This window comes from Palaemon carinicauda, chromosome 30, assembly GCF_036898095.1.
Source record: "Palaemon carinicauda isolate YSFRI2023 chromosome 30, ASM3689809v2, whole genome shotgun sequence".
Taxonomy (NCBI): Eukaryota; Metazoa; Arthropoda; class Malacostraca; order Decapoda; family Palaemonidae; genus Palaemon; species Palaemon carinicauda.
This window is the reverse complement of record NC_090754.1, coordinates 88,498,473-88,513,613: the sequence shown is the minus strand read 5'-3', so window position 1 is coordinate 88,513,613 and position 15,141 is coordinate 88,498,473. Positions and strand designations below refer to the sequence as shown.

The 15,141-nt window shown below is 38.0% G+C and overlaps 1 protein-coding gene across 1 annotated transcript in view; it reads right to left on the bottom strand.

Moving 5' to 3' along the window:
- LOC137623343 (uncharacterized) overlaps positions 1-15,141 on the bottom strand; it is a 1,305,328-nt gene that overhangs the window by 1,208,127 nt on the left and 82,060 nt on the right. The window contains 1 exon segment of the mRNA XM_068354157.1: positions 4,195-4,366. Coding sequence (XP_068210258.1) covers positions 4,195-4,366 — 172 coding nt within the window.

Genomic DNA, 15,141 nt, shown 5'->3' with positions numbered 1-15,141 from the left:
AATGTCCCAATATCAGAACCCAAGCTGGAATTGTCAATACTTTGGTCCATGTTCGTATTTTCGAGGTCGTCATCAGAGGGGTTAGTTTCCAAAGGAGGGGCAAGTTGGTTATCCACCTCTTATCAGAGGATGTCAGTCCTCCTACCCCATGTGGCAAAACATGAGAAGAGGTTTCAGCAGGGACCAGTCTTCTATTAGAGAGGGGCTGCATCTCTTTAAGTGGGCATACACTGGTTAATGGTGGCAGTTACCCCTCCCACCGATGACTCCAATGCCTGGCATCATCCATTACACACAAATATGGGATGACTAAAACCTGCTCACTGGAGTCTGACTCTTAATAGACTAAATGAGCTTAATCACAGGTGTGCGAGTGGGAGGGGTAGTGAGCTACCCCACTACCCCATTAACTAGTGGGATGGGTAGTTAACCCAAGCTAAATTTTATTGGCTTGTCCTTTAAGCTTCGCCGAAAGTAATACCCCTAATAAATAGCATAGGTTTGTATTCTAGTTACGGAAAAATAAAAAAAATTTCATAATTCATTATTTCATAGTGACCAGGTAATATTTCAGCTTTTCTATATTTTTTGTTTTGCAGATATCTCTTATTCTCTCTCCCTTCTTCTCTACATGGCGTGAGTAGGGTTCTAAGGTCCCAACATTAGAACCTGAGTTAGAATTGTCAATACCGAGGTCCATGTTATTTTTGAGGTCGTCACCAGAGAGGTTAGTTTCCAAAGAAGGAGCAAGTCGATTATCCACCTCTTATCAGAGGATGTCAGTCCTCCTATCCCACGTGGCACAACATGAGAAGAGGTTTCAGCAGGGACCAGTCCTCTTTTAGAGGTGGGCATACACTGGTTAATGGGGATATTTACCCATCCAACCAATGACGCTAATGCCTGGCATCACCCATTACCCCCAATATGGGATGATTAAAACCTGATCACTGGAGCCCGACTTTTAACAGACTAAGTCTCCATGAGAAGATGTTTCAACAGGGACTAGTCCTCTAATAGAGAGGGGCTGCCTCTCTTTAGGTCAGCATACACTGGTTAATGGGAGTAGTTACCCATCCCACCGACGACTCCAATGCCTGGCATCACCCATTACACGCAAATATGGGATGACTAAAACCTGATTACTGGAGCCCAACTCTTAACAGAATAAGTCTGCACCCAATGGGGTTCTGCCAGAGGGTGATGGTGTCTAAATTTGAAGCACATAACAAAAACTGGTTAATGTTCTAATAATGGTCGTCAACAAAATTCAGATAGCGCAAGAAGAGAGAAACTTAAATGAAGAAGAAGGCTTATATAGGTCCAGTCTTAGTCTGGTTTCTCAGAGCTGGCCTAATTGTTATAGTTGAACTTGCCTTGATGGATAATCAACCCACCCTCATTGGCTAGCGAAATTGTTTACTCTCTCAAACCCCTCCACTGCAGCTAAGTGCTGGACCATCAGAGGGGCCATAGCCCTCAACTCTTGCTACTTGTCCATCAAGGAGCCTGAGATGTTTAGAAATGTACTCTAGTCTAATGGGTTGGAAAAACTCCAGAAGTCTGTCTCGGTACTGAAAAAGGGTAGCCACCGAGTTTGCTAGAACCAACCAGTCATCCATATATCAGAGGAAACTGATCCTGATTCTGTGAGCAAAAGGTGATACTGTACTAGAGCGAATACTGTGGAGAGACCAAAGCACAACACCTTGAACTGATAATATTTGTTGTCGAATATAATCCTTAGATACTTCCCTGAAGACGGATGGATTGGAATCTGGAAGTATCCGACCTTGAGATCAAGTACGCTCATGAAGTCCTGTGGTCTTACTGTTTGTCTGTATCCGCTGTCTCCATCTTGAATGAAGGTTACATGACAAACTTGTTCAAGGCAGAGATCAATGACTGGTCTCCAGCCTACATAAGCCTTTTTCACAAGAAAGAGTCGACTGAAGAAGCCTGGGGACACGTCGAGGACCTCTTGGAGAGCACTTTTCTCCAACATGGTCTGGATTTTGGCCCTCAACTCCTTCGTGGATCACTGCATAGGAGTTTGACGGGACTGGATCCCAAGTCAGTGGAGGGGGAGATTGAGTGAATGGGTCGCGATACCCTGAACGAATCACTGCAACCCTCCAGGACTTGGCCACGAGCTGCAACCACCTTTGCCAGTGGCTTTGCAAGCATCCTCCCAAAGGTGGACAGGTAGGAGGATTGCCCATCTTAGCAGGAGAGGCCTTGGCTGCCACCCCAGTTTCCCTTCCCTCCACTTTAGGACTTTGCCCCTTCCCGATCTTTGTCTTGAAAGGGTTTCTTAGACACCTTTTGTAATGTGAGAGCCATAACCCTACTCTTCTGCAGTTTCAGTGGTTATTTCTTTTGTGCTGGATCTTAGTAAGGCCTGGATGTCAGAGCCTTCTGGAGGATTGATTGATTGATTTGAAGTTCTCTGGCATCTTGACATCAAAGGTCATTGTTTGTATTTTCCAGGTTGTCAACAGAGGGTTGGTATTTTTGGAAAAAGCAAGCAGGGTTATCCACCTCTTATCGGAGGATATCAATCCGCCTATCCCATTTGGCCAAACACGAGAAGAGACTTCAGCGGAGACCAGTCCTCTATATGAGCAGGGCTGCCTCTCTTTAGGTGGGCGTACACTGGTCAATGAGGGTAGTTAGCCCCTCCCACCGGCGACTCCAATGCTTGGCATCACCCATTACCCGCAAATATTGGCGACAAAACTGGATCACTGGAGCCCGACTCTCAACAGACTTGGTCTGCACCCAATGGGGTCTGCCAGAGGGTGATGGCATCTAAATTGGTACAGGTTGAGATGGAATGCCGTCCATCCCACACTGTGCCAAATTCAAAGTAGCAGCCAAAGAATAATCAAACAAGCCAAAGTCGTCAAGTTCAAGCCCAAAAGCAAGAGATGGGAGAATAAAAGGAATAACCAAAAGGAAAAGAGTAAGTGCTGACTGATTTAGTTGGGCATCGAGATTCAGTGGGAAAGCAGTTCCCACTGTTCAATAGAGCCCAGCTGCTAATCCGTAAGCTCCCCATCCTCGTCAAGGCTTCAGCACCTGGGGGGGGGGGGAGGTTGCTTCTCTAGGGGAAGCAGCAACATTCCTGGATCCCCAAGGTTGTCCTGGAATTTGCTGGTCTACGCTCCTACTTGACCGCCCCACAGAAGAGGTCAAGCAAGAAGGAACTTCAGGAAGAGACCAGGGGTTCCAGGAAGATCCCTGAAGCTTCTTTATCCTCAAGGAAGACCCTGAAGGCTTTGTCCCTCATGGACTACTACTTGCACTAGCGACCAAACCTCTCCCACTGGGAGGTAGACCACTCCCTACACTCCTCACAGGTGTTTTCCTGGTCACAGCGACGTCCTTTGCAGGTCGGACACATCAAATGGGGTCGGTATTGACGGATGACACGAAGGTCCCGCAAGTGTGTCCTGTAGACCCTGGAAAAGTCTGCATGAGGACAGCAGAAGACACAAACACACCTGAAAGAGAAAAAGATCCTGAAAGTCAAGGCCCATAAGTCTTTTGAGAGAGCAGAGTGTGGACACGTCCATTCTCCTCAAAACCAAACAAAAAAGTGGCCCGGATACACTGGTGTGTGAGTGACAGGAGTAGCTGGCAACCCTCCACTAGCCCCTACACCCACCCACCCACCCCGCTGACTAGCAGGTGGGTAGTTTCCACCTTCCTTAAAAGTCTAAATAGCTAGTCTTCCAACTTTGCCAAAAGATAATCTCTAATATATTAAGTTTTTTCTAAACTCAGTACTGGCTTTAACATATGTAATAGCAACAAGCGCTAAGGTGTAGAGTTTGTTGTCATTGATCAAAAAAGACATGATCCTCACTCATTGGCTGCTAAAACACAAATGACTATTTTAAGATGCCGCTTCTCATCGTCAGTGGGCACTTATGGTTTTGAAACCCCACCTACCAAGGCCTGAACAAAGAGGGCAGGCTGCTAGTGAATAGGCACCTTCATAACCACTAAATCGAAGTTTTGCATGTTGATACAGTGGCCTTAGGACAGGGTAGACAATATTTCCTAGGTATATCATGCTGCATGATATAGAGAATTTCTTGATAACCACACAGCAACTAACTTCAAAAAATTCCCATATAGAAAAATCCACAAAAAATTTCAACAACGGTATAACCTTAAACTACTTACGATGGTAAATTTGCCAAGGACGAGCAAAGTTGAACAGCTAAGGCACCAGAAGTAACAGTGCCACTATTCTCAGAGACACAATCATGATAAACTTGTTTAATGAAGCCTTCATAATCTGAATTTTGAATTGAAGGTAAAATATCGGCCAGCATTAATTTCCCTTGGGGGGATTCTGTAAAGGAAAAGATGGAATTTAAAAATTATTTAAGAATATTTTTTTAGAATTCCTTGTATATAAAATCAAAGAAAGCCAAACAGTTTTCATAAAATAAATAACCAAATCTAAAATTGATTAGTATTTTTCCTAGCTATATATACCAGAGTCCTTTAATATAAAATTATTTACTAAAGAAGCTGAGAACACTCATTGAAGCTTAATAGCAAATCAGTTGCTGGTAGTTAAAAATAGAGGATACAACCCACTCTCATGATGTTTATAGAGGGGCATTTGAGAGGGGTTTGATAGATTAGAAGTTCTCTGATATTGTGACATCAAAGTTCATTGCCATTAATGGCATTTATTAAGAAACTAAATATTTAGATAGATATGCACACACACGTACACACAGAATCAACCATTCCCAGCCCTCACCCTTTCCTAAATACAACCAACTGGTTCAGCAAATTAGGATTGATTGATTGATAGATTTAAAGTTTTCAGGCATCCTGATATCTAAGGTCATTGATGCAGATATCATTTATTTTATATAAAAATTAAAAGAGAATTCAATTAAAACTATAAAAGTTGAATGTCATTATAGAAGTTAAAAATTTTTTAGAAGACCTGCATCTGAAACAAATCTAAAATTGCAGCTCGCATAGGACACATCATGCCCGAAAATCTTGGCAAGGATGAACCTGCCGTCCTCACCTCGAGCCTAAAACAAATATCTATTTCTTAAGTTATTATAATAGGGGCATTCGGTCAACAAATGCCTCACTGTTAAAGGTAATACTGTAAACAGTCGTCGCAAAACTGTTGGTATTGACCCTTCAGAGGAAGCTCATGTGTCAACCGAGTGTGACCAATGTGGAGACTACAAAGAGTTGTCTCCCATTTACGGGGCATCATGTTATACCTCCAAGGAGATGGGACATTTGTTACTTCTCTCATCTTATTGCCATCTAGACTATCCCATTGCTGTTACCTTTTATTACAAAACAACTTCTTGATGTTAGGTAGGAAATCATTACAGGGAATGGGATACCTTCTTGGTAGCAACTCAGATTCAGCATTCTTCGCCAGTAAATCTGCCTTCTCATTCCCAGACACACCTACATGTGCCGGAACCCAACAAAATCAAACCATTATACCTCTCTGTTCAATAATAAAAAGCCATTCTAAAATCTTTATAACTAGAGGGTTACTATAATTAAAAACTTCTAAAGCTTGAAGGACACTCCTTGCATAACTAAAAATTGTTAAATTACCCTCCTTCTCCAACACTATTTTGTCAATAGCGGTTAGTATGCCATACAGTTCGACAGTATATATGGAAGCTGTTAAAGGAAGTGCACCTCTACAATAAAACCATTGCTATGTACTCCAAATCCAATGCCAGCATCAGATTTGGAGCCATCAGTATACTTAAAGGTCGATCCCCTATGTTCTACAACATGTTCCATAAAAAGAGACCTGGATTCTAGGTCAGTCATATTCTTCTTAACTCCAATAAAGTATTTACAAAACAGATACCTAAGGTAGTTTCCATGGAGGCATTGACGATACCTTAAATAAAAGCATATGGATTCTAATTATATCAAGACTGTTAAATAATTGTTTCCCCCGAATGCCATAAAGTTGAGGAGATTTTGGGTGCGACTCAAAGTATGTTGAGTGCCTTAGAAGGCTTGCAGTCTGAAAGGCTAAAGAATTAGGGAGACTTTGCAATCTAAACTAATACCGAAAAACAGAAGGCATTCAGTAAAGGTCTAGAGGTAACTCTCCAGCATCAACAAGGAGACTTGGGATAGGTGAGGTTCTAAACACTCCTGTGGACAATCTAATACCAGCATGATGTATTGAATCTAATATCTTTAATCGGCTTGGGGTGGCTAAAGAGTGTATTTCACATCCATAACTAATTTTGGAAACAATCGAGGCCTTGTAAAATTTTAAAATAGTATTGCGGTCTGGCCCCATGATGTATGGGACAATACTTTTAAAACATTCAGGGCCTCAACACATTTAGCTTTTAACGCTTTTATGAGAGAACCCCATGTTAGCCAACAACCAAATATCGAACCTAAAAATTTAGCTTCACTTACACATGGGATCCAATGACCTTTAATGTATATATCCGGGTCTGGATGTACTTTCCGGATACGAAAGGAATGGACAATAGTAGTTTTACTTGTCGAGAACTTAAATCCATTCATATTGGCCCACTAAATAATTTTGTCCATTGAGAGTTGTATTTTTCCCTCAACCATTGCCATTCTAGCTACAGCAAATGATATGGAGAGATCATCCACAAATAATGTTGAGACACTATCCCGGTGAATAACTAAGGATATCTCATTAATTGCTAGTGCAAACAGGGTTACACTCAGCATACTACCCTGAGGAACTCCTTCTTTGTGGTATTTACTCTCTGATAGAGTTTCTCCCACTCTCACTTGCAAAAGAAACGACTTGAATAAATAGTGGTAGCTCTCCTCTTAATCCCAATTCATGAATTGTTTTAAGTATACCATATCACCATGTGGTATACGCCTTTTCAAGGTAAAAAAAAACAAAAAAAGACTGTCACATTGTACTGTTTGGAAGCAAAGGCTTCACAAATAGAGGACTCGCGTCATATCAACACATCAGTGGTTGAGTGCATTTTTCTGAATCCACATTGAATCGGTGATAAAATACCCTTCTTTTCAAGGTACCACATCATTCTTACATTGACAATCTTCTTAATGATCTTACATAAACAAGATGTCAATGCAATAGGTCAATAGTTTGCTGCTAAAATCTTGTTCTTACCGGGTTTTAAAAAGGTTAAAATAATGGCTAGTTCCCAACACTTGGATAACTATGATCATGCCATATTCTATTAATAGTACTTAAAATAAATAACTGTATTAAAATGTAAATGTTTAATCATTGCATGTGGAATTCCATCAGGTCCAGGGGCTGTATTGTTACAATTACCAAGTGCGGACTCCAATTCTCTTTCAGTAAAAGGAAAATTATACGACTATTCCCTTCCTGTTGCAAAACTTAAAATTTTCTTTTCTTCAATGCTCCTATACTGGTGACCAGAAGCTCCTTTACACTTGCATGATACATTTGAAAAATGATAAATTAAGGCATTGCTAACATCATTTGCTTCAGTTACATACTGACCATTCACCTTCAACACTGGTGGTGGGTTGGGGGAGAACTTGCCAACTATCTTTTTTACTTTCCTCAACACAGAAGATGGTGGCGTTCTACAGTTAATGGAGGATACAAAAGACATCCATGACTGGCACCTAGCTTCTTTCATGGCACGACGGAACTGTGCTCTACATTTCTTGTATACAAATAAATTCTCATCAGTTCTGCATCTACGCAATCGTGTTAAGAGATCTTCTTGTGGCTCTGTGCAGGACAGCTAGTTCTGAAGACCATCCGGGGACTGGTCTTCATTTGAATAACCTTATTGTTTTGGGAATTGAATTGACTCCTGCTGTATGGAGGGTTCCATTCAGTAAGTCTATGGCATCATCAATATTTTCAACCTGTTCTGCATCCCCCTCAATTTCACTTAGCTCATGAAATTTATCCCAGTCAGCCTTGTCAAGATTCCATCCCGGCAATCTCTGTAAAGGTGGACCATTGTTGGTGTTTATAATGATTGGTGCATGATCACTAGTATGCCAATCATCTAATGTCCTCCAATCAAAATCGAGAAGGCAATTAGAGCTTACGATTGATAGATCTATACATGACAAGGTACCTGTCTGGACATGAAAGTGTGTGGGCCATCCTGTAATAAGGAATCCTATATCTTCATTTTCCACAATTGATGATATGATATTTCCCCTCGTGTCTGCTAAAACATCACCCCACCAAAGGATGTCTACTATTCAGATCTCCAAGTAAAAGAAAAACAAAGGAAAAGATTGAGGGAGATGTTGAATCACCTCTACTAAGTTATCATAAAAAATGTTACCATTTGGACGCAAGTACAGAGAACAAATTGTATATTTTCTCCATATATCAATCGGTACAACCACTGCCTGCAGAGGTGTATGAATAGACAAAAATACTCCGGGAACATCTCGACGAACGTATATGAGACTTCCGCCATGGGTCCCCACTTGGTGATCATAGGGTGTCCTATAACTAATATATGCACGAGGGCATGGAGTATTATGCTCAAGTTTGCTCTCTTATAGACATATAATTATGGGGAAATGCTCATGAATAAGGAGCTTAAGTTCTTCATATTTGGCCCTTAAACTCTGACAATTCCATTGCAAAATGGAGGAAAAAAAACTATGGTTTATAATTTGGTAGACTCCTTGGATAGAGTCTTCCCTTTAGCAGTTTTTGATCTAACACTTTTTCCAGGTGGTTTTATTAAACAGGGTCTTGATAGATTGGGTTTTGCATTTATTATTTTCTTTTTGTCTTTTTGAGCTAATAAAACCGGGGGTAAAAAGTAAATATCAGGAAAGGTTGAAAATGACATATGACGAAGTGAAAGTAAGAGAAACTGGCAATTTAGAGGAGGAGTGGAAGTTAGTAAAAGAAAATTTTGTTGGGATTGCAAGTGATGTGTGTGGCAAGAAGGTTGTTGGAGGCAGCATGAGGAAGGTCAGTGAATGGAGGAGTGAAGGTAAAAGTGGAAGAGAAAAAGAGGGCTTTTGAAGAATGGCTGAAGAGTAATAGTATAGAGAAGTATGAAAAATATAGAGAAAAATGTGGAAGTAAAGCGCAAGGTACGAGAGGCAAAGAGGGCAGCTGACCTGAGGTGGGGTCAGGGATTGGGTCATTCATATGAAGAGAATAAGTAGTAGTTTTGGAAAGAAGTGAAGAGAGTAAGGAAGGCTGGCTCAAGAATTGAATAGACAGTGAAAGATGGAAATGGAAGGTTGTTAAAAGGAGAGGAGGCAAAGGAAAAGATGGGCGGAATACTTTGAAAGTTTATTGAATGTTGAGGATAATAGGGAGGCAGATATAATTGCTGTTGCAGGTGTTGAAGTGCCAGTGATGGGAGATGAGAATGAGAGAGAGATTACAATAGATGAAGTGAGGAGAGCACTAGATGAAACGAGAGTAGGAAAAGCGTCTGGTATGGATGGTGTGAGAGCTGAGATGTTGAAGGAAGGGGGTGTGACTGTACTTGAATGGTTGGCGAGATTGTTTAATATGTGTTTTGTGTTGTCAATGGTACCAGTAGATTGGGTTTGTGCATGTATTGTACCACTATATAAGGGTAAGGGAGATGTGCATGAGTGTTGTAATTCAAGAGGTATTAGTTTGTTAAGCGTAGTTGGAAAAGTGTATGGTAGAGTAATGATTAATAGGATTAAGGATAAAACAGAGAATGCAATCTTAGAAATACAGGGTGGTTTTAGAAGAGGTAGGGGTTGTATGAATCAGATTTTTACAGTAAGGCAGATATGCGAGAAATATTTAGCAAATGCTAAGGAGGTGTATGTTGCGTTTATGGATCTGGAGAAAGCATATATATATATATATATATATATATATATATATATATATATATATATATATATATATATATATATATATATATATATATATATATATACATATATATATATATATATATATATATATATACATATATATATACATATATATATATATATATATATATATATATATATATATATATATATATATATATACATATATATATACATATATATATATATATACATATATATATATATATATATATATATATATATATATATATATATACATATATACATATATATATATATATATATATATATATATATATATATATATATATATATATATATACATATATATACATATATATATATATATATATATATATATATATATATATATATATATACATATATATACATATATATATATATATATATATATATATATATATATATATATATATATATATATATATATATATATATATATATATATATATATACATATATATATATATATATATATATATATATATATATATATATATATATATACATATATACATATATATATATATATATATATATATATATATATATATATATATATATATATATATATATACATACATACATACATACATACATACATACATACATATATATATATATATATATATATATATATATATATATATATATATATATATATATATATATATATTTATATATATATATGGCTGGTGTATCTTCAGTAGACAGGGTTAGGAACGAAGTAGTGAGGGTAAGAACGGGTGAAAGAACTGAGTTAGCAGCTAAAGTGGATATGAATATGTTGAGGTGGCTTGGCCATGTTGAGAGAATGGAAAATGGCTGTCTGCTAAAGAAGGTGATAAATGCAAGAGTTGATGGGAGAAGTACAAGAGGAAGGCCAAGGTTCGGGTGGATGGATGGAGTGAAGGAAGCTCTGGGTGATAGGGGGACAGATGTGAGAGAGGCTAGAGAGCGTGCTAGAAATAGGAATGAATGGCGAGCGATTGCGACGCAGTTCCGGTAGGCCCTGCTGCTTCCTCCGATGCCTTAGATGACTGCGGAAGTAGCAGCAGTAGGGGATTCAGCATTATGAAGCTTCATCTGTGGTGGATAATGTGGGAGGGTAGGCTGTGGCACCCTAGCAGTACCCGCTGAACTCTGTTGAGTTCCTTGTTAGGCTGGGAGGAACGTAGAGAGTAGAGGTCCCCTTCTATGTTTTGTTTCATTTGTTGATGTCGGCTATCCCCCAAAATTGGGGGAAGTGCCTTGGTATATGTATGTATGTATGATCTAATTGTTGAGGAGGATGGTGGACCTCCACTTGAATTTCCGATTTATTTAAATTGACTTTTAGTTGATCAGAAACATCAACAGACAAAGCATCATATTTATGACATCGTAATTTTGATATTTCTTATGGAAGGGGGGCGAGAGTTTAGAATCTTTCACCATGTATTGGGGTTAGTGTCTCAATCAATTGACTTCCATTTCCCTGGGGAAGAGTTTTTGGCTCCCCTCCACATATAGTAACTATTTCCCTGTTAGCTTTAAAGATATTACACACTCATTTCTTCCATTTTCAAATTCCAAAATAAAAAAAAAAAATACCATAATTCACTACTTCATAGTGACCAGGTAATACTTCTACTTTCCTATATTTTTCTGTACTGTCATTATTTCTCACTCTCTTCTTCTCTAGTGTTTTCTTATAATCATTCTTTACATAACATGAATAAGGTTCTAATGTAACAATATTAGACCCCGAGTCAGAGCTGTTTGTACCGAGGTCATTGTTTGTATTTTCCAGGTCGGCAATAGAGGGGTTGGTTTTTATGGAAAAAGCAAGCCAGGTTATCCACCTCTTATCGGAGGATGTCTATCGGAGGATGTCAGTCCTCCTATCCCATTTGGCCCAAAATGTGAAGAGGCTTCAGTGGGGACCAGTCCTCGATCAGAGGGGCTGTCTCTCTTTAGGTGGGCTGATACTGGTCAGTGAAGTAGTTAACCCCTCCCACTGACGGCGCCAATGCCTGGCGTCACCCATTACCCGCAAATATGGGTGACTTTAAAACGGATCACTGGAACCCGACTCAACAGACTTGGTCTGCAACCAATGGGGTCTGCCATAGGGTGATGGCGTCTAAATCTGTACAGGTTGAGATGGTATGCCATCTATCCCACCTTGTGCCAAATCCAAAGAAGCAGTCAAACCAAAGTCGTCAACAAGTTCATGCCCAAGAGGAAGAGATGGGAGAACAAAAGAGGTAATCAAAAGAAAGGAGGGAAAGTGCTGACTAATTTAGTGGACCAACAATTGGGCACCAAGGTCCATCGGGAAAGCAGTTTCCACCGTTCATTACAGCCCAGGTGCTTATCCCTAAGTGTCCCATCCTTGTCAAGGCTTCAGCATCTGGGGGGACCCAAGGGATTACTGCACTGTAATTGTTCAGTGGCCACTCCCCTCTTGTTAAGGGTAGAAGAGACTCTCTAGCTATGGTAAGCAGCTCTTCTAGGAGAAGGAAACTCCAAAATCAAACCATTATTCTCTAGTCTTGGGTAGTGCCATAGTCTCTGTACTATGGTCTTCCACTGTCTTGGGTTAGATTTCTCTTGCTTGAGGGTACACTCTGGCACATTATTCTATCTTATTTCTCTTCCTCGAGTTATGTTAAAGTTTTTATAGTTTATATAGGAAGTATTTATTTTAATGTTACTGTTCATAAAATATTTTATTTTTCCTAGTTTCCTTTCCTCACTTGGAGCCCCTGGGCTTATAGCATCCTGCTTTTCCAACTAGGGTTGTAGCTTAGCAATTAATAATAATAATAATAATAATAATAATAATAATAATAATAATAATAATAATAATAATAGTAAATTTATTGCTGATTCAGCATAGCATCGGCTTTTTCACCACCAACAACTCCAACATGGAGCAGAATCCACCATATTTCAACATTTACCAGTAGGGAATTCAGCTCTTAAATTTGCAATACCAGTTGGTTCTTATGTGTGTAACCTTTGAAGGTTTAATAACAACCCTGTCCTCAATTGTTTTAATAATAATTGCTAATAAAGTCATGCATAGTTCAGATGTAAATATTGATGCTTCACCAAGTAATGTGAGTCAACTTGTTTTGTTTGAGGATACTACTGTATAACAAGTAACCATAGAAGATTTAAACACGTCAGTATATACAGCATAATGAGGTCCTTTCCTTTGAATATGTTCCAAGGAATGTTGTTTATGGTGACTCTGAGTATAGTTATATTTCCTTGATAAACAAAAAAATTAGACAATACTCAAGTTTTCTTTTATTCAAGTTGGACCAAAGAAAGATGGTTGAATAAGATTCATGATGATGTTCGTGGACTGTAATAGCCTATTTCCTCTTACTGGGCATGGCAGTTGTTTAAAAATCTATGCTTTTGATTGATTAGCTTTGGTTGAAAAAATTTGGTGGATAAGTTCTTTAATGCACTCCACAATGTTAAAAAACTTAATGCAACTCCCCACTTTTATATACAATGGTCATATTTTGGGAAGACCTACAGGCTACACTAAAAAGTCTCAGACCTTCAGTGGGTATTGGATCAAAAGACTTCAAAGTAGCTTTAGATCCAGATCCATATACTAGTCTCACATAATCTACTACCAATAAGACTAATGGTTTACAGATCATTAGTAAAGTTGATCTCTTTGCACCCAATGTTATATGAAACAATTTTATCATTAGGTTAAGAGCATCATTACATTTAAATTTGATGTAATATGTATGTGCTTTCCAAATGAGTTGATTATCAAATATTATTCCTAAATATTTAACCACATCTTGAAATTGGATTTGAATATTTCCCAATGTGAGATTTGTACCTTAGATTTGATTCCATCTGTTATTCTCTGTAGCATGGTTATATGGTTGGATTGGATTATAAAATTTAGACCTCAAGCCAAGCGCAGGGACATGTGATCACCCAACAAAAGGCAGCTAAATGTAGCACATCAACATTATCCAACTTACACTTATGCCAGTATAAATATTTCCTTTAATCCTGCAAAACTGTATTGAATAGGGCCATTGTGAACCTCCAAAAACATTCAAGATAGAATATACTGTACATATTTGATAAAAGAAAGTACAGGGTAAGGAGGAAAGCAGTAACTATATCCAGATGATGAAAGACAACCTCCTGGAAATTCCTCATACACTGAATACTTTAGATCCACACCATGGCTGACATTACATGGTGCAAACTAAGTGTACTGTGGAGGGATACAAGGCAAATGTTATGGATCATGGATTATGTAATAAGAAGTCACTTCCACAAGAGGAGAATTAATTTTATAACATCATTTAAATAAAATAGAATGTTCTTTCATCAGCAAGACCAGAATATATTGTTATCTTCATGAAATTTCATGCTTGATTGTTCATAAAAAAAAAAACTTCCTCTTACAAACTACTTACTCTTAAGATTAAGTAATACATTGAGTCAGAAGCTATAAAGAATATGATTGCAGGAAAGTAGGAAGAAAAAATATCTCTCATGAATTCCCCTTCATAGAAGCAGTTATATGTATATGTAATGGTTTGAATATGTGATGAGAAAAAAAGATATACCAGTAACCTTTCCAGTTAAGGGGGCCAGGCGGCTTAGGCCGTTTTTTAAAGATAGGACTTTGACATTCATACAACTTAATACGGGGACTTAGGACATCTCCAAACAGCATAAAATTTTTTGCCTCTGACCTTTGGTTTTGAGACAACAGGGCGATTTATCCTAAAAATTAGTTTTTCAAATTCTACCTCCTCCCTTGATACTTAATAGTAAGACCAGGATTACTACCCTAAATAGACCTGATGTAGACCTCCAATCAAATAAATTTTGTTTTCTAAAAGTCACTTTTTTGCTAGATATGAATTTTTGTTTATGGTAAAATAAACCCTATAAATCAGGGGAAAAAAGTAAGAAAAAATTTGAAACAAAAATTATAAAAAAGGGCTCAATTTGCCAGTTTATAATGTCTTTTAAGTTATATACTAAATTCCAATGCTATAACTTTAAAACAAAGGGAGAAGATAGAATTTGAAGGTCAATATCTATATTTTTGAGATAAGGGAGTTCAAAAAATTTTCTTTGTATTTTTACAAAGACAATATTAATAAATCATAATCATTATGAATTTTATGCTCCTTTTTGGATATTAATAAACCAAAACAACGTAATTTATTACATTTAAATCATGAATGAAGATCTCTT